Source organism: Trachypithecus francoisi, unplaced genomic scaffold (genome assembly GCF_009764315.1).
Source record: "Trachypithecus francoisi isolate TF-2019V2 unplaced genomic scaffold, Tfra_2.0 Lachesis_group7, whole genome shotgun sequence".
Taxonomy (NCBI): Eukaryota; Metazoa; Chordata; class Mammalia; order Primates; family Cercopithecidae; genus Trachypithecus; species Trachypithecus francoisi.
In genome coordinates this window covers 26,126,597-26,151,597 of record NW_022681472.1, presented here as the reverse complement: position 1 = coordinate 26,151,597, position 25,001 = coordinate 26,126,597, and the positions used below count along the sequence as shown (strand labels likewise).

General features: G+C 37.8%; 1 protein-coding gene across 4 annotated transcripts in view; it reads left to right on the top strand.

Annotated features, from left to right (window-relative positions):
* LACTB2 (lactamase beta 2) overlaps positions 1-25,001 on the top strand; it is a 35,614-nt gene that overhangs the window by 8,797 nt on the left and 1,816 nt on the right. For 3 of the 4 annotated variants that reach the window (XR_004435473.1, XM_033203392.1, XM_033203393.1), the window contains exons 3-7: positions 3,028-3,154; positions 15,544-15,722; positions 18,703-18,851; positions 20,826-20,907; positions 21,552-21,640. Coding sequence is in view for 3 of the 4 variants with exons in the window: in XM_033203392.1 (XP_033059283.1) it covers positions 3,028-3,154; positions 15,544-15,722; positions 18,703-18,851; positions 20,826-20,907; positions 21,552-21,595 (581 nt within the window). In the remaining variant the exon portion in view is untranslated. Of the gene's footprint in view, positions 1-3,027; positions 3,155-15,543; positions 15,723-18,702; positions 18,852-20,825; positions 20,908-21,551; positions 22,194-25,001 lie in introns of those variants that run through there. The other variant, XM_033203390.1, reaches the window with a different exon arrangement.

Below are 25,001 nucleotides of genomic sequence, written 5' to 3'. Positions count from 1 at the left end.
AGGGAAGCTGAGGCTGCAGTAAGCCATCATTGTGCCACTGCACTCCAGCCTGGGCACCAGAATGAAAAAAAAAGAGAAAAAAATAGATCAGATCATCATGGATGCTATGCAGGAAAATAAAAGTATAAGAAGAGAAAGGGAAGAGAGAGTAAAGTGGAGAAGGGCAAGCAAGGGCTGTTATATCCAGAGTGGACAGAGAGAAGGAGCAAGCTCCCGGCAGGAAGGCCTGCCAGGCAAACAGCATTGCAAGAGCAAAGATGCTGGAATGAGAGTGTGGTTGGCACATTCAGGACATAGTAAGGAGGTCAAGAACATTCATGCTCGTTTACATTGAGCTAGTATTTTTAAACATTTGTAAAGATCTGCTTTTTTAGGCCTTGTGACAATAATTGGGACATCTCAGCTACCACACCCAATATCACGAGGCGGCCAGTTATAAAAAACACTAGCAACCAAGCTTCCTTACCCTCTTAGCTCCTTTCTTCCAATCTAAGGGGACTATATACCACAGGAACTTATAATCTCTCAGTCTGACTTTTCCTTCTCTTGTCTTACCTCTTTTAATCATGTCTTACCTCTTCTTTTAATCTACCTATTAAATCTTGTGAATTAAAAAACTATTTTATGCCAGAGACGGTGGTGTGTGCTTATAATCCCAGCTACTCAGGAGACTGAGGCAGGAGGATAGTTTGAGCCCAGCAGTTCAAGACCAGCCTGAGCTACAAAGTGAAACCCTGTTTGTGGGGAAAAAAAAACTATTCTGTGATTTCTTAATTAGCTTTGTCACCTCAGCCAACTCTTCAGATTTTTCAGTTTGAAAAATTAAAATGTTTGTAGCCCACTTTTTTCCTTCATAAATCAATTTTATTGAGCTTTAATTTACATACATAAAATATGCCCATTTTAAGTGAACAGTCTGGTGAGTTTTAACAAACATGAATACCTACGTGACCATTCCAGTCAAGATATGGAACACTTCCTCCATTCCAAAAACAGTCCCCTCGTGCTGCTTTGCAGTGATTTCCCCCATCCCCAGGCTCCAACAACCACTCAAATAGGATATGTGTTATCATTTATATTTGCACATAAGTTTGAAAACAGATACAAAGTTATAGTATGACATTCATTTTGTAATTTTGATATAATTGTGATTTTTTTTAAATTGTCTACTAAAAGTCTCATAAGCAGAAATGTAACGCCACCATTTCTTTGCTGAAAGATAAAATTATACAGCTTATAAACAAAACAAACAAAAAAAACTCAATATCTCAATCTTGTTATGATGTCAATTCCCAGAAAAGCATATCATTGTTTTCCTTTGGCCTCCAAGATTCAAAATAATAGAGTTTGGGTTTGGAAGGGGAAGTGGTATTTGTTGTTGTTTCTTTTCTTTTTATTTCAGTGTTTGTCTCCTTTATCCTCAAACTAGCAGATTCCTGTACCTTGTCCATTTTTCTTTGAAGTATCTCTTTCTGCCTTTATATTTCCAGTGCTACCATCTTAACCCTAATATTCATTACCTTCCAGCTGGGAAATTGCAGTCATTCCCCTCCTGGGCTCTCTGATCTCCTTTTGGTCTCCTTACCCACAGCCGCCATATTTATTGAGTTAACACTATTTCATTATCTTACTAAAGAATGTGTAGTGATTACACATGGTAAAGTTTTTATTCTTCTATTTTGTAAAAGGTAATTTAAGACCCTTTCTGATCTGAGCTCATCTTACCTATCCAACTTTATCTCCACTCTTCCCAGCCTGTATTTTGCAGTAGAAAAATTGATAGCATTATGTTGTCAGACATATGTCATGTTCATTCTCATTTTAATGCTTTTGTTTGTTTGGTTGGTTGGTTGGTTGGTTGGTTTTTTTTTTTTTTGAGACAGAGTCTCACACTGCTGCTCTGCCTGGAATGCAATGGCACGATGTTGGCTCACTGCAACCTCCGCCTCCCCGGCTCACTCGATTCCCCTGCCTCAGCCTCCCTAGTATCTGGGACTACAGGCACACACTACCACACCTGGCTAATTTTTTTGTATGTTTAGTAGAGATGGGGTTTCACTGCATTGGCCAGACTGGTCTCGAACTCCTGTCGTGATCCGCCCGCCTTGGCCTCCCAAAGTGCTGGGATTACAGGTGTGAGCCACCATGCCTGGACTTAATGCCTTTTCTAATGCAGTTCCCCTTACCTACAACTCCTTCTCTGTACCTTTACCCATCCTGCTCCTCCTGTAAGTCACACCTCAAGTTCTATCATATTTATAAATCCTTTCCTAACTCTCCTTTCTCTGAACTCCTGCTGCCTTTATTAGCCGAATTGTCCATTTAATATTCATTCAGTGGGACCAAATATAGTTGTTTGTTTCATGTTTGTAAGTTTTAGTTTCCCAATCAGGGCAACTTTTAAGAACTTTGATATCACAGTGATTGTATTCAGTGTACCTAGTATACTGGTTAGTTAATTGGCACTCAATTGTTAATTGGTTAATTAATTTATTTTCTTTGTGTCAGTGAGGGGTGGTATAGATTAAGCTTATTTTAAAGGTTTAATATCTTAGCCACTGGTTTGGGGCTTCATTTCAGTACTCATAGCAAGGACCTCATGCTATCATCCTTTTGTTATTAATTACTGTATGACACCTTTGCTACATGTTAGGCACCTGGATAGAGAAAAGTTTCCAGGTTCTGTATTACTGCCTCTTCAACACTTGTCGGGATGCCAAAGCTAGCTGAGATTATGAAGAACTACTTTTAAATGTTTTATATAAACTAGGAGTGACTTGAAAAATATAGAGGCTTTCATGTAAACCTAGAGGGGCATGAAAGAATGAAGAGCTGTTTGGTTGAAAGATATGAAATAGTTACATCCCAGAGATAACCTGCTGTAATTCATCCCATTTTCTGTTGTCTCTTAATGTTAATATTTTATGCAGTCGTTCACAAGTGTTAGCTCTATGAAAGTTGATCTCTTAAAAGGCTTAATTATAATTGAAAGTGTGAATCAATATATTTTATATGTTTTATGACTAGACACTACCTATTGCATTAAAAAACTCCCACGGAATCCTCAGAGAGAAGAAATTATAGGAAATGGAGAGCAACAATATGTTTATCTGAAAGATGGAGATGTGATTAAGACTGAGGGAGCCACTCTAAGGTAAGTAAATGTCCCCTAGCCAGGGAAGGTGAAGGGTCTGTGTATATGTGTCGTAAAAAAGGATGGAAGGATCCCAGCACTTTGGGAGGCTGACATGGGAGGATTGTTTGAGCCCAGGAGTTCAAGACCAGCCTAGGCAATATAGTGAGACCTTGTCTCTACCAAAAAAAAATTTAATTAGCTGAGCATGGTGGCATATGCCTGTAATCCTTGCTATTCAGGAGGCTGAGATGGGATGATCACTTGAACCCAGGAGGCGGAGGCTGCAGTCAAGATTGTACCACTATACTCCAGCCTGTGCAACCGAGTGAAACCCTGTCTCAAAAAAAAAAAAAACCGGACAGAAGATTTATGCATATGTGCTGGTATGTGTAAAGAGTACATCAGGAAGGATACAAAAGAAACCCAATAACATTGCTTACTCTGGGAGGAGAAAATGAGTTGCTTGAGAAATGAGAAAAAAAAGACTTCACTCTTTATTAAATTGTTTATTTGAACCATATGATTACCATTTTTTTGAAAAATGGAATTTACACTTTAAAAAATTAGCGTTGTCTTCTAAGGAGGCTTAGGGATCTACCTATCAATTCAATTCAGGGCTTTCCCATATTCTCACTTCCAAAAGATGACCCATACCTAAATTAAATAAGTTTTAGGCCTGACCAATCATACCTCATGACCTATCTGAGGGCTTCAAAATGGTATTTCAAACTCAGTTATTTTAAAACTGAACTCCTCTCTCCCCCACAATCTGTACCTGTTTTCTGATCTCAGAACATCCACTTTTCTCAGTATGTAAGACTTTACTCATTCTTCTAAGACAGAGGCTTCAGGATTACCTTGCACTGCTCTTGCCCTTTACCATCCCCCTCGCCTTGCCCACTACACTGATCAGGTTAGTTTTTACATCAAAAATATTTGTCAGCTGACACAAACAAATGGAAACATATCCCAAGCTCATGTTTGTGTAGGATCAATATTGTGAATATCATACTGCCAAAAGCAATCTACAAATGCAACACAATCCCCATCAAAATACTACCATCATTCTTCACAGAATTAGAAAAAACAATTCTAAAATTCACATGGAACCAAAAAAGAGCCCACATAGCCAAAGCAAGACTAAGCAAAAAGAACAAATCTGGAGGCATCACACTACCTGATTTCAAACTATACTGTAAGGCCATAGTCACCAAAACAGCATGGTACCAATATAAAACAGTCACATACACCAATGGAACAGAATAGAAAACCCAAAAATAAACCTAAATACTTACAGCCAACTGATCTTTGACAAAGCAAACAAAACCATAAAGTGGGGAAAGGACACCGTTTTCAATAAATGGTGCTGGCATAATTGGCTAGCCACATATAGGAGAATGAAACTGGATCCTCATCTCTCACCTTATACAAAAATCAACTCAAGATGGATTAAGGACTTAAATCTAAGATCTGAAACTATAAAAATTCTAGAAGATAACATTGGAAAAAACCCTTCTAGACACTGGCTTAGGCAAGATTTTATGACCAAGAACCCAAAAGCAAATGTATTAAAAACAAAGATAAATAGTTGGGACTTAATTAAACTGACGAGCTTTTGCATGGCAAAAGGAACAAACAGCAGAGTAAACAGACAACCCACAGAGTGGGAGAAAATCTTCATAATCTATACATCTGACAAAGGACTAATACCTAGAATCTACAATGAACACAAATCAGTAAGAAAAAACAAGGCCATCAAAAAGTAGGCTAAGGACATGAATAGACAGTTCTCAAAAGAAGATATACAAATGGCCAACAAACATGCAAAAATGCTCAACATCACTAGTGATCAGAGACATACAAATCAAAACCACAATGCAATAATACCACCTTACTCCTGCAAGAATGGCCATAATCAAAAAATCAAAAAACAGTAAATGTTGGTGTGGATACAGTGAACAGGGAATACTTTGTACACTGCTGGTGGGAATGTAAACTAGTACAACCACTATGGAAAACAGTGTGGAGATTTCCTTAAAGAACTAAAAGTGGAACTACCATTTGATCTAGCAATCCCGCTACTGGGTATCTACCCAGAGGAAAAGAAGTCATTATACAAAAAAGATACTTGCATACACATGTTCATAGCAGCACAGTTTGCAATTGTAAAATCATGGAACCAAGTCAAATGCCCATCCATCAACGAGTAGATAAAGAAACTGGTATATTTATATGATGGAATACTACTCAGCCATAGAAAGGAATGACGGGCCAGGCATAGTGGCTCATGCCTGTAATCCCAGCACTTTGGGAAGCCAAGGCAGGTAGATCACCTGAGGTCAGGAGTCTGAGAGCAGCCTGCCCAACGTGATGAAACCCCATCTCTACTAAAAAAAAATACAAAAATTAGCCAGGCCTGGTGTTGCATGGCTGTAATCCCAGCTACTTGGGAGGCTGAGGTAGGAGAATCGCTTGAATCCGGGAGGCAGAGGTTGCAGTGAGCCGAAATTGTGCCATTGCACTTCAGCCTGGGCAACAAGAGCGAAACTCCCTCTCAAAAAAAAAAAAAAGGAATTAACAGCATTTGTAGTGACCTGGATGAGATTGGAGACTATTCTTCTAAGTGAAGTAACTCAGGAATGGAAAACCAAACATTATTTGTCCTCACTGATAGGTGGGAGCTAAGCTATGAGGACACAAAGGCATAAGAATGACACAGTGGACTTCGGGGCCTTGTGGGGAAGGGTAGGAGGGAGGTGAGGGATAAAAGACTACAAATAGGGTACAGTGTATGTTGCTCAGATGATGAGTGCACTAAAATCTCACAAATCACCACTAAAGGACTTATGTAACCAGATAACACCTATACCCCAATAACTTATGGAAAAAATATATTTGTCAGCTGAGCACAGTGGCACATGCCTGTAGTCCCAGCCACACAGGGGCTTAGGCAGGAAGATCAATTGAGTCCAGGAATTCTCAGCTGTAGTGCAGTATGCCAATCACATGTCCATGTTAAGTTCAACGTCAATATGGTGACTTCTCAGACCTTAGGAGCTGGGGACCACCAGGTTGCCTAGGAAGAGGTGAACTGGCCCAGATAGGAAACAGCAGGTCAGAACTCCCATGCTGATCAGTACTGGGATCGAGTCTGTAAATAGCCACTGCACTTCAGCCTGGACAACAAAGTAGAAACCCATCTCTAAAAAAAAAAAATAGGTAAATACACACACAAACACACACACGCACACACATATTTGTCAGTGCTATCCCTTCTTCACATCCACTACCAGTACTTCCTCCTTTATCTTACTGTCTCCAGCTCTCCCCTTTAGCCTACCATCCTACATTGTGCTACTTGAAGTTTTTAGTGACTCTCGCCACATACAAGATAATGTTTGTTCTCTTTACCATACCGCAGTCTGACCCCAGGCCACTTTTCTGGTCTTAGTTCCCACTCCCCTCACAAAAACACTTAGCCAATATACAAATACTCCTGGGCATATTATGCCTGTTTATGCCTTTGTTTATATCACCCCTTTCCACTACTTGTCTCCCTGGTAAATTCTTATCTATTCTTCAGAGCCCAGTTCACATGTTACTTATATCAAAAACACTTTCTGGGCAAAATTAACTGCTCTTATCCCGCCTTTGTATAAATGTTATTCTGTAATAGCATTTACTAAGTTGTATTATGGTTTTGTGGAGGAGGGTAAGTGTCTCCTTAAAAAGGAATCAGCTCCTTAAGTTCACAATATTAGTTAATGTCAGTTGCGATAGCAAAACAACTCAGAAATGTTTAACGGCTCAAATAGGAAACAAATTTATTTCTTGGTCCCATAAAGTCCCAAAAAGGTTCCCAGTTAGCCGGTGGCCCTCTGCAAGTAATGATTTATGCTCCTTCCATCTTGTGATTCTACCCTTCTCAAGACTTTTTTTTCAAGGTTGCCATGCGCAGCTTAATCCAGCAGGTAGAAAAGCATGGAAGGGATATTGCATGGGAGGTTTTTTCATGGACCAAGTCTTCTGTTGCATTGCCTGTTAATTCAGTCATAAGCCACCCCTAACTGTAGGGAGTCTGGGAAATATACTTTAACTGTATGCCCAGCAAAATAGAGGAAATGGGTTTAGTAACTAGATAGCCATTCTCTGATACAGGCAGATACCAGGTTCATCCTCACATCCTCGCCTCTAGCACACAGAAGGCACTGAATATTTATCTTACATATAGTTAGTATCTTTAAAGAGGCAAATAGATGAACAGATGAGTAAGAGAAAATGAAGTAGTAGATGTCCATGTCCTCTTTTAAACTGGTGCCCCCTTTTTTCTACTTGCTGTGGTTTTCAAAATGTAGTTTAGAAAACTGCTAGTTTCTGGGCAGTTTCCTTACAATGCTGTTATTGAAAATATAGCCAGGTGTGTTGGCTCACACCTGTAATCCCAGTACTTTGGGAGGCCAAGGCAGATGGTTTGAGACTAGCCTGGGTAACATGGCAAAACCCCATCTCTACCAAAAATACAAAAAAAAATAGCCAGGCATGGTGTTGTGTGCCTGTAGTCCCAGCTACTTGGGAGGCTGAGGTGAGAGGATTGTTTGAGCCTGTGAGGGCAGAGGTTGCAGTGAACTGAGATAGTGCCACTACACTCCAGCCTGGTGACAGAGCGAGACTCTGTCTCCAAAAACAAAAAGAAAATATAATAACATGTTATATAATTTGCCCATGACATCAAAGGAAAACAAATGTTATATTACTACTTCTCAAAAAGTATTCTTGACAGTACTGAAATTTCCTCCAAAGCACTCCAGCCCTAGGCCAAGTTAATGAAAGGGGTAGAGATGGTTTATTGACTCTTCTGTCTCAAAGATTTGGAAATCACAGTACTGGTTTATCACAGTTATCATAGAATCATGGGTATTCATTAGAGCTATACCTAATTTTCCAGATTAAACATATGCCGCTGTTGGATGTTAACTGCCATCCAGGTGGAACAGGACATTTTTTTTAAACTTCTTATCAAAGTATAATATATAAACAGGAAAGATCACATAGCATAAATGTACAAAGTAATGCATTTTCACAAATTCAACAAGGCCCGTAAGCAGCATTCAGATGAAGAAACAGAACAGTATCAGTGTCCCAGAAATCTCCCTTATGCTTGCTTCCCCTTCAGTTGAGTACTGTCTTGGATTCCTGGAGTGAATTGATGTCAAAGATTTCAAATATTATATGAATTCTATTTAATTTCTGTTTTACCGTACTCTCATGGGAATCTATGTAAAGATTTAAGGGGAAAACCGACAAAAAGAACCAAAAACAGACACATTTTAAAGATGACTAGTTGTAAATAATCTTTTCTCAAAATATAAATTTTCATTATGCTAAAGCCTGGATAAAACATTTAATTTCCTGATGACCGTGGTTTTCAATTTTCACTTTTATGAAGTCAGAAAAGCCCAATTGTTTTCAATATTAACATGTAATATTTTAAGCAAAACCTCTGTTAAGCTAGCTAGTGAAAAGACATTTGACAGAGTTCAACTCTATATAAATAACAGCACTTAAGAGTTTTGTTCAGCGAAAGTTGCATAAGTAGAAGGTTAAAATCTGCCTCAGTCCTCATGTATTCATTGGCCAGTTGATCTTGCCTACTTGCCAACTTTGAAAAAAATAAAATAAAATGTAGTAGGGACAGAGATAATATCCACCAAGACCCTTGCAGTAAAAAGTAGAAAACTAGAAAGGTTTTTCAGTAAGAATTTGATTCTGGATGTAAACTACCAAGCTAAGTTCAATTTCTTGAAGAAAAGTCAGTCTGACAGTTTTTGATCACTGTCCTGAATTCTCTAAGAGAGTCATCCTTACAAAGTCCACTCTATCACAGAAGTAACAAAACTAGATAAATTTTCTACCTGCCAAATAGGAAGGCCACAGCTGCAGTTCCTGTCATCTTTAGCAAAGCACCTCTGATGTCATTTCCTTTTCTCCTCCTGCCTGTGTGAAGTGAATTTTAACAGGTTTATGCAAATTACAGCAGCCACCCAGGTGACTGGAGAATTGAGATTACTGATTCCCCAATTTAAGAAACCGTGCTGCTTGTTTTCTGTTTATATCACCGAAGACAATTAAGTTCTGGTGTGTTAGGGGGTCAGGGAGGGCTGATAATGAAGGAGGCATTGCAAGCAAGACAGTTTTCAGATGAAGAGTGGTTCTCCAAGTGAGTTTTTGTAGATTAAAAAGAGAAAGATTGGGGTTCTGTTTGTTAATGCATTATATGTGTTCATAAGATTGTTCACAAAATATGACACATGCCCACATTTATATAGTTGACTGGAAATATACCCCTTGGAATTATTTTCATATAACATTGAATACTTCTGTTAACAGCTTGCAGCAGGTTTAACCAGACAAAAGAGATGATTTCTAACAGCTCTTTAATACCTTGCCATTGGATCAACTGTAATATAGTAATTGTTTGCAATATATGAAATATACGCTTGGAAGCTATAAAAGCATAATAGTTCTTAATGTCAGACATTGGCCTTTCAAAAATAATTGCTCCCATTAGTATCTAGTATCTTATATCTATTATATTATTAGATTTTTTTAAAGACTACAGTTTCAGTATTTAATATTAAGGATTTGATTGATTTTTATATATATGGCAAAGGAGAAACTTCCCTAAGTTATAGTCATTTCAGTTCTCTTAAATACTTTTATTTAAGAGTTGAATTTTATCAAATGTCTTTTCACTGTCTAGGGAGATGAACTTATTAGTTTCCTCCATATCTTTACTATGATTTTCAGGGGGCTTATAATATTGGCGCATTCTTGCATTTTTTAATAAACCTTATTTGGTCATGATCTTTCAATGTGCTTTTGGATTCTCTTTGTTAATATTTTGGTTATTATTTTTAGAATATTAATAAAATTGGGTAGTATTTTTCTTTTTGTACCTTTGTCAGTTTGGGGCTTTATCTGTTTCTTTTTTTTTTTTTTTTTTTTGAGACGGAGTCTCACTCTGTCACCCAGGCTGGAGTGCAGTGGTGCGATGTTGGCTCACTGCAACCTCCACCTCCTGGGTTCAAGCAATTCTCCTACCTCAGCCTCCTGAGTAGCTGGGATTACAGGCATCTGCCACCACGCCCAGCTAATTTTTGTATTTTTAGTAGAGGCAGGGTTTCGCCATGTTGGCCAGGTTGATCTCAAACTCCTGACCTCAGGCCTCAGCCTCCCAAAGTGCTGGGATTACAGGTGTGAGCTACCGCACCTGGCCTTTTTCTATGCTTCAGGAGAGTTTAAGTACATAGTAGTGAAATTATCTGACCTTTAAATGTTTGGTAGAATTATCCTGTGAAAATACTGAACCTTTAGCTCTAATGACAGTCACACATCTTTTTACTAGAGCTTCACTGTTGCTTATTAATTAATAATGTGGTCCTGTGAGTTAAGCTGAACACAAATAGCTTTATACTTATTTCTGTATACTACTTTTTATAGATTATTTTTTAATATAAGGTTGGCCTAAACAAGTTTTGTATTCTAAATTAAACTATAATCAGATAGTTTTGTAAAAAGACAGGTTTACATGATGGTTCACACCTGTAATCCCAGAGGATCCCTTGATGCCAGGAGTTCAAGGCTGCAGTGAGCCATGATCACTCCACTGCACTCCAGACTAGGTGACAGGGTGAGACCTCATCTCTTAAAAATAATAATACAATTTTTAAAAAAACATGTTTCAAAAGGTTTACTTATTAGTGTGGCTTCTAGAATCTAAAATCCAAACTTGAAAACATTTACATATCATGACTAGGCTCATCAAGGTCCCAAGAAAGAGAGACACACATAATTACCTTTTTTGTTGTATAGGAACATACAGACAAATGACATAAATGATTAGCTAAGAGGTGAAAGTGGTTGCGTCTAGGGAGAAAGAAATTATACAGTGGAACAGTAACAGTTACAAATCTTAGAGGACTATTTGATTCTTTGCTACATCTTATTTTTCAATTTGAGATATTTATTAACTTTCCACTATGAAAAAATTAGAATTGGGTTTTCCTCTTCTCCCACTTTTGAGCACCATTCCTGTCCTCTAACCTCTCATGATGCTGGTTAGATCAGCATTTGATGTTGATGTTGTTATGACTGTAGACACTTTACAGCTGAACCGTGTAGTAAACTATGCTTACTTTTCCTGCTTTCCTGCAATTAGTCATTGTTTTTACTTTGTTATTTTGGATAGTTTTCTGTGTATTTATCACTAATTTAACTCTGAGTATATAAATCTTCCCTTAGGGTGTTTAAATGTATCATGGATTCTCTCAATTTCATCTTCTGAAAGAACCTTCCCTTTAAGCCTCCCAGCTAATAACTTGCTCCTGTCTCAGCTTGTTTTCCTCCAGGCCTGGTGCTGGTGTCATCTCAGAATTCCCTGCACTCTCACCTGGGGCTTCGGGAACTTTGCCTCTCTCCAGTGTCCCATAACTTTCTTAAAACCCCCTCTGTTTTAGAGGAACCCACCTCCAATAGCTTCATGAGAAATGGTGAATTTTTGAGACCTTAGATGTCTAAAAGTAGCCTTTTTTCATCTAACTTGATTTAAGGTGTTTATGAGTATAGATTCTAAGTTGAAAGTCTTTTTCCTTCTCAGTATTGTCTGCAAGGTTTCATTTCCTTCTGGTTTCAATATTGCAATAGAGAAAGCTAAAGCCCTTCTGTTGCTAACTTTTTTGGTCCCTGGCTTTTGCTTTTTTCCTTCTTGTCCACTGTATCCTGAAATTTCACAGTGATTCCTTCATCTTAAAATACTCAGTATGCAAAGGTGCCATATTTTGGCGGTGGTGTGTTCTGAGTCCCATCATCAGAAAAATCTCAGAGGAGTTGACTATAGTTTTAGTCAAAGCGGAGTATTTGTCAATCCGTGATAGGCCTTTTCAGTCTGGAAACATGTCCTTCAGTTTCAGAACTTTTCTTGAGGTGCATATTTTCTGTCATCTCTTTTGTGCTGTTTCATTTACTGAAATTCCTATTATTTTGTTAGAACTCCTGTACTACTCTAACTTTATTTTTTTCTCTCTCATTTTTCATCTTTTTGCCTTTTTACTACATTTTCTGGGAGATTTTTGTTAACTTTATCACCTAATCTTACTACATGTTTTTATTTCTGTTCTCAGGTTTGTAATTTTCAGGAACCCTTTTTGTTTCCGAAATGTTCCTTTTATACTACCCTATTCTTGTTTCATAGTTGCAATTTCTTCTCTTTTTGCTGAGGATATTATATTCCATGGGGTTTGATTCTTTTGGAAATTTTCTTCATAACTGCCTTTGTTTACTTGTTCGTTTTTATTCACTGTCTTCAACATGACTTTCCTTAGATGACTAGTAATCCTGATTATCTTCTGATGTTTACTAATTGTGTTCTAATGGAAACTACAGAGCTATTTGGGAGCTCTGAGAATGTGAGGGGGAGTCTTCTGTAGACTTTAAGCCTCACTGTAGGATAATCTGGATGACTCTTCAGTTGGGGACCTTCCATCATTGGTATCGTAGAGTCTTTCTTCCTGAGCTGGTAAAATAACTTAGAAAAAGACTCTTCTAATCTTCATGTAGGGTAAAGGCCTGGCTGCCAGAATTATAGAAGCTGAGTGTGGAAAGAAGGCATAGGAATCTACATATATTCTTGTAATCTTCCTTTTTTTTTAGTATATTGTCTCTTCCTCCATCTGTGCCTTGTTTTACCCTCTTCAAAGATTAAACCTCCAGTGTTTCCCTTAGTGAGATTGGGGCACTTCTCAACTCAAAGTGGGAAGAGACTCTGAGGATTTGAATGTTTGTTTAAAAGACTTTCAATAGACTTCTTATTTCAGCCACCTTCCTTCCACTTCACCCTCCACTTCCAGATTTCCCAAATCCGTAGACTTTGAGGAATTCTGCAGTGCAAATCTGATTGGTTCTCAGCTTTCCCCGCTGCTTATTTAGGCTTCCATTTTCTCCTGTCTGATAAGTCACTTATCACTCATCTATATGTCGTCACATTTACCCCATTCCCACAAAATATTCCGTTATTGTGAAGATTTATTAAGTATATTCCAAGCATGGCTGGGTACAGTGGCTCACGCCTGTAATCCCAGCACTTTGGGAGGCCAAGGCAGGCAGACCACTTGAGGTCAGGTGTTTGAGACCACCCTGGCCAACATGGTGAAACCCCATCTCTACTAAAAATACAAAAATTAGCCAGGCGTGGTGGCGAGCACCTGTAGTCCCAGCTACTTGGGAGGCTGAGGCAGAAGAATTGCTTGAACCTGAGAGGCAGAGGTTACAGTGAGCCAAGATTGCACCACTGCACTCCAGTCTGGGTGACAGAGCAAGACTCTGTCTCAAAAAAATAAAAACAAAAAATTATATATACAGATAGAGAAATAGATATCTATTCCAAGCACATAATAACTCAATACTGACTAGAATAGACAGGTAATTATCCTCTTAAACTAAATAAAATATAATTTAAACCATATTCCTTTAGACATTTATTGCTATTTGCTGTGATTTATTTATGTAAAATGTAAAATAGAGAGGTTAATAATGCCTAACCCAAAGTAATGTAAGGATTAAATGTGTAATATGTGTAAATCCCTGAAGACAGTGCCTGGCACATGGAAAGCAATCTATTACTAAAATTAGCTACTACTAAGTGCCAAGTACTGGGTATATAAAAATGAAAATGAGATGAGAGTCCTGCCCTTCTGGAACTCATAATCTTGTGAGGTAGAATAGTAAACAAAACAATCTGAAGCCTATAGAATAATATATAATTCAAAGTAGAATAATAAGGTAGAGGCAAGGGTGACCAGTACAGAGAATTAAGTCTGTATATTGCTGAGAAGTCAGGGGGTGCTTTGCAGAACAGATTATTTGAACTCAGCTTTTTGTTTACCTGGTTTCTTGTTGGCATAGTTACAAAACAATATAAATGTAAATAAGAAATTTTGAAATAAAATAGCTGTCATACTTTAAAAGTATTATAATCAGTTTTGTCAACAAAAACTGAAAATTGGAGGAAAGGAAAAAGGAAACAAAAGCATGCTAAATTTCTTATGTAGGGTAAAATTTATTAAAAAAAAAAAGTTCTGTTCTTAAAAGTTTTAATTAGCAAAAAAATAGATTAAAGAGTCTTTTTCTGACCACCTGCTGCCTGTTAAGAAAGTTTCTTTTAAGCTTTTAGATAATCACTACTAAAATAAATTTTTTACCATTTATTAAGCATGCAACTTTGTGCCACCTACTGTGCTAAGTGCTTAAATACTTGTCTTTGAAAAGTATATACTGATGCCAGCCTAGGCAACATAGAGAGACCTTGTCTTTACAAAAAATAAAAATAAATTAGCCAAGCGTGGTGGCACATACCTGTGCTCCCAACAACTCAGGAGGCTGAAGTGGGAGAATTGCTCGAGCCCAGGAGGTCAGGGCTGCAGTGAGCCAGGATCACGCCACCATACTTCAGCCTGGGTGAGAACAGCTTGGAAAACATAGCAGGACCTTGACCTATTTCAAAAATAAACACATGTGTGTGTGTGTGTGTGTGTGTGTGTATGTGTGTGTGTATAAAATGATGTAAACATATAATGATGTAGGAAAATACAATATAGTAAGTTAAGAATTCAAAAATCAGGTATTAAAACAATATCACAGTTTTGTTTTTAAAATATAAATATGCATAGAAAATAAATATATATTCTATAATAATAAAAGCACTCCCTCTGAGGAATAGAAATGGTTGTTGATGTTCATTTCTTTTAAATACTTTCCTTTTCTATTTTCCAAATTTGTTATAATCAGTGCTTATTACTTATAAAATAAGAAAAAAGGTAGGAGGCCAGACGAGGTGGCTCATGCCTATAATTCCAGTACTTTGGGAGGCCGACCTGGTAGGATTGCTTGAGTCTAAGAGTTCAAGACCAGCCTGTCAATTTTGTGAGATCCTGTCTCTACAAAAAATAAAAATAAATTAGCCAGGCTTGGTGGCCCGCACCTGTGGTTCCAGCTACTCAGGAGGCTGAGGTGGGAGGATCACTTGAGCCTGGAAGATTGAGCCTGCAGTGACCTGTGATTGTGCCTCTGAACTGCAGCCTAGGTAAGAGAGTGAAACCGTGTCTCAAAAAAAAAAGAAGAGAAAAAGGGTGGGAAAAGTATTAAATTTTACTTCAGAGTGAGAATCTTCGTTCAGTTGAAGGAGAGCATTTTCTAATGATAATTTTCAGTGGGTACAAGAAAAAAAAAGAAACTTTTTAACTCATCTGTTTATTTGTGTCTAAAGATAAGGATAGAGAATAATTTACTTCTCAAAATTTCTTCTAAGCCTGAGTTCATAATTGTTATTATTCCTTATTTCTTCTTTCAACCAGAGTTCTATATACACCTGGCCACACTGATGATCATATGGCTCTACTCTTAGAGGAGGAAAATGCTATCTTTTCTGGAGACTGCATCCTAGGGGAAGGAACAACAATATTTGAAGACCTCTATGATTATATGAACTCTTTAAAAGAGTTGTTGAAAATTAAAGCTGATATTATATATCCAGGTGGGTAATTTTTTAATTTTTTTGTATTTTTAAATAGAGACAAGGTCTTGCTGTGTTTTCCAGGTTGTTCTCAAACTCCTGACCTCAAGCAGTCTTCCCACCTCAACCTCCCAAAGTGCTGGGTTTACAGGCATGCCAAAGTGGGTAGTTTTTCAAACCTAACAAACCATTTGTGTCAGATGATGAGGAAGGTTCATTTTGACTTGTCTCTGTATGTATTTGGCCTTGAAGAGATAACATATAAGGCCAGGCTCAGTGGCTCACACCTGTAATCCCAGCACTTGGAAGGCCAAGGCGGGCAGATCATGAGGTCAGGAGTTCAAGACCAGCCTGGCCAACATGGTGAAACCCCGTCTCTACTGAAAATACAAAACTTAGCTGAGCGTGGTGGCACACGCCTATAATCCCAGCTACTTGGGAGGCTGAGACAGGAGAATCGCTTGAACCTGGGAGATGGAAGTTGCAGTCAGCCGAGATCGCACCGCTATGTGCCAGCCTGGGCGACAGAAGCAAGACTCTGTCTCGGGAAAAAAAATATATATATATATATATAAACTACTTCTTTAAAATATACCCCTCTTTGGAAGGCCTAGGTAGGCAGATCACCTGAGGTCAGGAGTTCGAGACAAGCCTGGCCAACATGGTGAAACCCTGTCTCTACTAATAATAAAAAAATTACCCGGGCATGGTGGCAGGCACCTATAATCCCAGCTACTCGGGAGGCTGAGGCAGGAGAATTGCTTGAACCTGGGAGGTGGAGGTTGCAGTGAGCCAAGATCCGCCATTGCACTCCAGCCTGGGCAACAGAGTGAGACTCTGTCTCAAGAAAAAAAAAAAAAAAGGAAAAAACTACACCCCTAAGTCCTGTCTAGCTATGCAGTTAAAGAGAAGGCCGAGAGCCATATTAATAACTTTTGATAAAGATATGAGGGTTATTTTTCAACATACAGTTATTAATAGAACTGTTCAAAGAAATAAGCTTACATTGAAATGGGAAAATACTTTCATTCCGTAAGCCACCGTCATTTTTGTTAACTTGATTTGTATTTGGACCACATTTTAGCTGTGTAACTTTGGGTAATGTTTGACCTCTGAGCTTTAGTTTTTTTAATTTACAATATTGAAATACCAATAGCTTCTATATCAACTATAAAATGGTAATCCTTATTTCCATTCTCCAGAAAAAGAAACATATTAATATCTCAGATCTCACTGGACTATTCTACAATATCAATCTCTCCTTCATCTTAAGAGCTAAGAAATGGCCAGGCGCAGTGGTTCATGCCTGTAATCCCAGCACTTTGGGAGGCCAAGGCAGGCAGATCACCTGAGGTCAGGAGTTCAAGACCAGCCTAGCCAACATGGTGAAACCCCATCCCTACTAAAAATACAAAAATTAGGCAAGCATCGTGGCAGGCACCTGTAATCCCAGCTTCTCAAGAGGCTGAGGCAGGAAAATCACTTGAACATGGGAGGCGGAGGTTGCAGTGAGCAGAGATCACGCAACAGAGTGAGACTCCTTCTCAAAAAAAAAAAAAAAAAAAAGCTAAGAAAGAACCCAACAAAAAGGCCCAAAAGGAAAAGGGACTAGGTCACTTAATTTTCTAAGTTCTTCTAACTTGCTCCTAACCCATTGAAAGATCCATCCATCCAGTATCTTCAACACATTTATACTCTGTGATGAGTTCCTACTGCTGGGGAAATAAAAAACATACAGTAGAGCTGGGCATTTAGATTAATATGATGACGTTAAAGGATTGCAGGCTGATAGCTTTGGGGGTTTTGTTTGTTTTGCTTTGTTTTTGCTAAAGACAGCTATTTTTAAAGAGAAGAGGGCAGATGTTCGGTGAATTCACATTCAGGCTAAGCTAATGAGAGACTGCCTAAAAGATTCTAGAGTGCTTTAATGAATCCAGTGAACTGGCTTACTAGCACAGCAGTTGTTTATATGTAAATTATGCTCTGTAGCCATAGCTACCATAATATTAAAGCCTTCTAGCCATCAGGTTTTGTGCAAGGGCCTTTACAGTTGTCATCCTCACCAAAACCCTGTAAAGTAGGTAGTGGTTTCCTCACCACACAACAGAAGAAACAGCTTAGAGAGATTCAGATACTTCCTCATTTATTAGCCACACAGCACATAAATGATAGGTCTGTGTCTAACCAGATCCCGTAACAGGTTAGCCTGCTTCTGAATATTTTGTTCTCAAATATTTGAGAACATCGTTCTTCCAGACTTGTATAATGTATAATATTAATGTATACTGTCTTAAAGGGGAGGTAAATTATAGTATAACTTAATCTGGGTTGTCAAAATTTCTGACATACATAAGCTTATACATAGGATTCTTAAAGTTCTACTGTGGGTCTTGTGAATTTTTAATAGAGCTTGGTCATGTACATGAAACTGCTTTTTATATTCTCCTTTTGCAGTATTTCATAAGCTTAGCCTAATGGTCAAGAGCACAGAGTGGTTAAGAGATCCCGTCAGAATCCTAACTCCACCCCTTCTTAGCTATGTAACTGTGGACAGATTATTTACCCTCCATATGTCTCAGTTTCTGCCATAAGAAAGGTATAATAATTGTACCTACTTCATGGGATTCTTGTAAGAATAATGTATGTTAATCATTTAGGGCAGTGCCTAGCACATAGTGAGCACTTCATAAACATTACCTATTGTTATTATTGTAGTTGCTGTTTTTATTGCTATGTTTTATTGTTAAATTTGTATTCCTATTTTTAAAGTACACAATATTTTCTATAGATTCTATTTGCTATAATTATCTAATTGGGGGGCATTGTACATAATTTTTAAATCTCTTTCACCTATATAGCTTTCCAAATAATTCATATTTGACATTTAGTATGCTTTTTCAATATATCATATGAATCATTTTTAAATAGAGTGAGTTAGCTTCTGTTGTACTTAGTATTTTTTTATCTGGCTGAAGTAACTCTTATAATTATTTTAATTCAGGACATGGCCCAGTAATTCATAATGCTGAAGCTAAAATTCAACAATACATTTCTCACAGAAATATTCGAGAGCAGCAAATTCTTACATTATTTCGTGAGAACTTTGAGAAATCATTTACAGTAATGGAACTTGTAAAAATTATTTACAAGGTAATTTTCAGTTTTCTTATTTGTATGTAGCCACAGATTTATTAGAATTATCTATTTAGTAGACTATAGAAATGGTAAACTTATCATATCACAGATCAGAAGTTATGCCACTTTTCTAGATGTGAGACCAGCAGCCTAAACTTTCTACAGCGCTAAAATTAAACAAAAACTGGCCTTAGAGAACAAAGATAGCCATGTTGAGCCATCATTGAACTTTATATACTTAACTATGTAGGAGAAACTGCCTAACTATGTAGGAGAAACTACCAAGAGCCTGATGATTGCATTTTGTAATAATTTTTGCATTATTCTAGCCATCTTGATTATCTCGTGTCCTAGCCTGCACCAAGAAAGGAGGGGTGACCTGCTAGACACAAATATTGGGATGGTAACAGTGAGAAGTAGTAGCAAAGCAGTGAGAAGTAGTAGCAATGCCAAACAATGGAGCAAAAGGAAAAAAAAATCAAAGAACATGAGTAAAGTAGTATGTAGGGAAAGAGCCTTACACCTCAGTGGCCTCTGAGAATATCACTGTATTGACAGCACTATATGGCATTCAGTATAATTCAGTTTTTCAGCACATGTTTATTAGATGTCTGCTGTCTAGGTAGCATAGCTTAGAGGTTAAAAATGTAAGCTTTTGTGGCCGGGCATGGTGGCTCACCCCTGTAATCCCAGCGTTTTGGGAGGCTAAATGGAAGGGTTGCTTCAGCCCAGGAGTTCGTGACAAGCTTGGGCAACATAGTGAGACCTCAACTCTACAAAAAATTTTTTAAATGAGCCAGGCGTGGTGGCACATGCCTGTGATCCCAGCTGCTCGGGTGGCTGAGATGGGAGGACCACATGAGCCTGGGAAGTAAAGGCTGCAGTGAGCCGATGTCGTACCATTGCACACCAACCTTGGTGACAGTGCAAGACTGTATCTCAAAAACTTTTTTTTTTTTTTTGAGACAGAGTTTCTCTCTTGTTGCCCAGGCTGGAGTGCAATGGTGCCATCTCAGCTCACCGCAACCTCCGCCTCCCGGGTTGAAGCAATTCTCCTGCCTCAGCCTCCCAAGTAGCTGGGATTACAGGCATGTGCCACCACACCTGGCTAATTTTATATTTTTAGTAGAGACAGGGTTTCTCAGTGTTGGTCAGGCTGGTCTTGAACTCCTGACCTCAGGTGATCCGCCTGCCTCGGCCTCCTAAAGTGCTGGGATTACAGGTGTGAGTCACTGTGCCCAGCCCAAAAACTTTTTTAAAAAAATTAAATTTAAATTAAACTATACAAAGATATTACCCTGTAACCTAATAAATAAATTATAGGGCCAACTGTCTGTGGCATCATGAAAATGTTCTAAGAATAATTTTTACATTTATTCATTCATAAAATATTAATGTGTTTCTGCTATGTATTATTATTCTAAACACTGAATATTCAGTAATGAACAAAACAGATACTGCTGCTGGGCCGGGCATGGTGGCTCACGCCTGTGATCCCAGCACTTTAGGAGGCCAAGGCGGGTGGATCACCTGAGGTCAGGAGTTCAAGACAAGCCTGGCCAATGTGGTGAAACCCTATCTCTACTAAAAATACAAAAATTAGCCAGGCATGCTGGCACACGCCTGTAATCCTAGCTACTCGGGAGGCTAAGGCACGAGAATAGTTTGAACCTGGGAGGCGGAGGTTGCAGTGAGCTGAAATCGCGCCATTGTACTCCAGCCTGGGCAACAAGAGTGAAACTCTGTCTCAAAAAAAAAGAACATATACTGCTACTGTCTTTATGGCGCTTACAACCTATTCTATCTATAGGAGTATAGATAGAATATAAAACAAGATGTATACAAAGTGAAATTGTGAAAAATGTTAAGTTAAAAATGTGTTTAAGATAAACTTTTGTTACATTTTGCTTTTCTTCAAAGCTTTCAAAAAAATTAACTGTTCTTTTTTTTAAAAAAAAGGAATTTTTTTCACTTTCAATTTTCTTTTAGAATACTCCTGAGAATTTACATGAAATGGCTAAACGTAATCTCTTGCTTCATTTGAAAAAACTAGAAAAAGAAGGAAAAATATGTGAGTATGCTTCCAAATTTTCTTCTATTACCAGCATTTAAAATATTTTTACAGATGCCTTAGTTTCCTTCGAGGAAAAATAATACCCATCAGAGTTCTCCCATGAATATCACTTTAAATTGGAGAGAGACAGGCGCTAGGAAGGTCAGTAGCATAGGGCCAGTTGACCACAAGTTGGAACCAAAGGCTCCCGTGGGAATTAGAATCTCAGTTGGAATTCCAATCCTTACCCACCAGAATGGCAATCACAGACATGTGGTAGGAAGATAACTTCTCTTCTCCCAGACCCGAAAACCACGAAGAATTTTACATGTGGTAGATTTGGGAACAGCCAAAGGTTTTAAACAGTGGTAAAGGTAGTAAACTCAGAGATGTTAAAACAGTAATTATGTAATTATTTTCTAGTGTTAGTTTGTCAAACTAATAATTTATAGAAATGTAATCCTTAAAAGCCAGAATTCTAAGCGTGAATTTGATGTGGAAGCCTTAGCAATGTTTTTACATGTACCAAAAATACCCTACTTTATATTGAGCAACAAAATTATTTTAAGAATGAGTGCTTTTTCTAGCCACAAGGTAACTTAAAATCCAGTGCATTTACTTATCTATTGTTAAATTTTTACTCTCTGATTTTCTTTCTACAGTTAGCAGCACAGATCCTGACAAGAAATGGAAAGCTCATCTTTAGTTTCAGATTAAAGAAAGCTTTGTTTTATTTTGCTTTGAGAGAATGGTATGTTTTCTTAACTATAGGTTATTTTATAGAGAGTATAAAAGTATAAAACATTGAAAATAACCCTGGATATGCTTTAAAATAATGTTATATTTATGCTAAAATATATGAATTACACTATACAACCATATGATAGGTTATTTCTCTAACCTTGGTCTTATAACGTTTTACTAAAAATTCAGAATCTAATAGTTTATCAGTTTTCAATAGAGTCAATAAAATGGTTACTTTAAAAATAATAAAATTTATCCAATTTAAACTTGATGTTATTTTTGGTGGTCAGTTATCTATCATTAGTGATCAGTAATACTGTTTTCTATAGCTACTTTATTTAACAGCACAGATTTCTATGCACCCTTACTCTTTCCTCAACCCTTGTCTCTATCTGTACATAATTGCTTTGTCTTGATGTTTCTATCAACTATGTCATGACTATCTATTGGTTCCATAACTCTGTATCATGTGTATTTTCTTATTTTGGTATACCACAAATGATTCATGCAAATGAATTTTTGGTGATTGAAAAATATTAAATTCCTAATCTAAAGTATTATATGATGAGTAATTATTTCTGTAATCCATTAATGCAACCAACATACTTTCCAAGTTTAAATTTTAGTATGTAAATAGTCATCAGCTTATACATGAATTATATATCAAAAGTTTACATTTAAATTAAAGGATTATAACATAGGGCATTTTTTATATTTTTATATAAGTAGCGTTCTTATATAGTGGTTAGGTTCACAAGGCAGTCCACCAGTGCTTACTTATACAGTTCTCAAACTACAATACTAAAATAAGCCCAGAATTCTGAGTGTATTTTGTTTACTCTTCTCTAAAGAGTGAGACTTTAAAAAGTTTTTTGTTTGTTTGTTTTTGAGACAGTCTCTCTCTGTCACCTAGGCTGGAGTGCAATTGCGCAATCTCAGCTCACTGCAGTCTCTACCTCCCAGGCTCAAGCAATCCTCCCACCTCAGCCTCCTGAATAGCTGGGACTACAGGCACACAGCACCACACCTGGCTAATGTTTTTATTTTTTATACAGACAGAATCTCACTATGTTGCCTAGGCTAGTCTTGAACTCCTGGCTCAAGCATTCCTACTGCCTCAACCTTCCAGAGTGCTGGGATGATAGGCATGAGCTACCACACCCAGCCAGACTTAACATTTTTTTAATTTTCTTTGGCAGCTTCATCTCTTTCTGCCTCTTTTCCCAAGGTCCCTAGAATTTTCATGCCATTCTAATACACTTATTCTCATGCTTTGAAGACCTAGACCCGTATTCCTAGAACTGGTTCTTATTACAAAATAACTATAAACTCAAAAACAAAATCATCCTAATTGAAAAATAGGCAAAGAACTTGAATAGACATTTCTCCACAAAAGATATACAAGTGGCCCATAACACATGAAAAGATATTCATCATCACTCATCATTAGATAAATGTTAAAACCCTGAGATACCACTTCAGGCCCATTGGGATAGCTGTTATTAAAAATTAAAAATTAAAAATAAATAAATAAATAACAGGTGTTGGCAAGAATGTGGAGGAATCCTTGTGCATTGCTGATAGGAACATAAAATCGTGTAGCCACTATGGAAAACAGTATGGTACTTCCTCAAAAAAACCTTTAGAATTACCATAGGGTCAGCAATTTCTCTTCTGACTATATACCCAAAAAATTAAAAGCAGGGACTTGAACAGACATTTGTACATCCATGTTCACAGCAACTTTATTCACAATAGCCAAAAGGTGGAAGCAACCTAAATGTCTGTTGAAGGACAACTGGATAAATAAAATATGCTATATACATATAGCGGAATATATTTCTTCTTACAAAGGAGGGAAATTCTGACATGTGCTACAACATGGATGAACCTTGAAGACGTTACGCTAAGTGACACTAGCCTGTCACAAAAGGATAAATACTATACAATAGTACTTATAGGAGGTGCCTAGAGTGATCAAATTCATACAGACAGAAGAATGGTGGATACCAGGGACTAGGAGGAAGGGGAAATGGGAGGTTAGTGTTTCATGTAAGAAGTTTTGCAGTTTGGGTAGATGAAAAGAGTTCTGGGGATAGGTGGTAGTGGTGATTGCAAAACACTGTCAATGTACTTAATATCACTGAATGATACTGTGTTAGCATTCTCCAGAGGAGCAGAACCGATAATACAAATGTATATCTAAAAGGGAGTTCATTAGGGAGAATTGGCTTACATGGTTACAAGACAAAATCCCACAATAGGCTATCTGCAAGCTGGGGAAAAAGTGTAGCATGGCTCAATCCAAGTCCAAAAGCCTCAAAACCAGGCAAGCCAACAGTGCAGCCAAGGCTGAGGTCAAAGGATTTATTCTTTTTTTTTTTTTTTGCACGACAGAATCTCACTGTGTTGCCCAGGCTAGAGTGCAGTGGTGCAATTTTGGCTCACTGCAACCTCTGCCTCCTGGATTCAAGCGATTCTTCTGCCTCAGCCTCCGGAATAACTAGGATTATAGCCCCAGCTAATTTTTGTATTTTTAGTAGAAACAGGGTTTTACCATGTTGGCCAGGCTGGTCTCAAACTCCAGGATTCGTTTTTGATATGCTTCTCTTCCTCCTCCTCTTATAACCAAATCTTCACCAAGTGCTTAATGCCTATTCCACCTCCAGAATGTATCACTACCTCTTACCCCACCAATACTCCTTAGTCCAGGCCATCATCCTCTCTTGCCTGAACTAGTGCAATTAATTCTGGACTTCCTACTTCTATTCTTGGAAGAAGTTGGGGAACAGGGATGAGAAGGGCATTCTGGGCTGAGGAAATCTTACATAAAAGCCATGGAATCATTGTCTTTTTTTAGTACCGTGGCCCACTTCAGATACTGCAGACTGTAATTAGATATATTGGAAGAGGGGTGATAATGGAAGGCTAGTACATTTATTGTTTATTGAAAGAGTCTAGCAACTGAGAGCTTTAACCAAAACAATGGCATTCATTAAATGTCTGCTTTGTCCTGGGTACTGGGCCAGGCCCGGGGATACAAAGGTAAACAAAAGAAGCTCATATTTTATTTGTGAAGACATACAATTACCATGTGCTAGAGTAAAGGAAGAGGAGCTTACCTGGCTGAGTTATAGAAAGCTGCTTAGAGGACCTTGAGCTCAGTCTTAAAAGATGGGTACATGGTAGGCAAAGTTAGGGGTTTTTATATGGGAGATGGAAGAATTGTTCCAATTGGAGGAAATCATGTATGCACATAGATATGGCAGAGCATCATTTGGTTGGGGAACTAATTTATACAACTAGAATTTATGTTATTGTGTGTTGAGGCCATAGGGATAACAAGAATCTCAGGGGAACACAGAAAT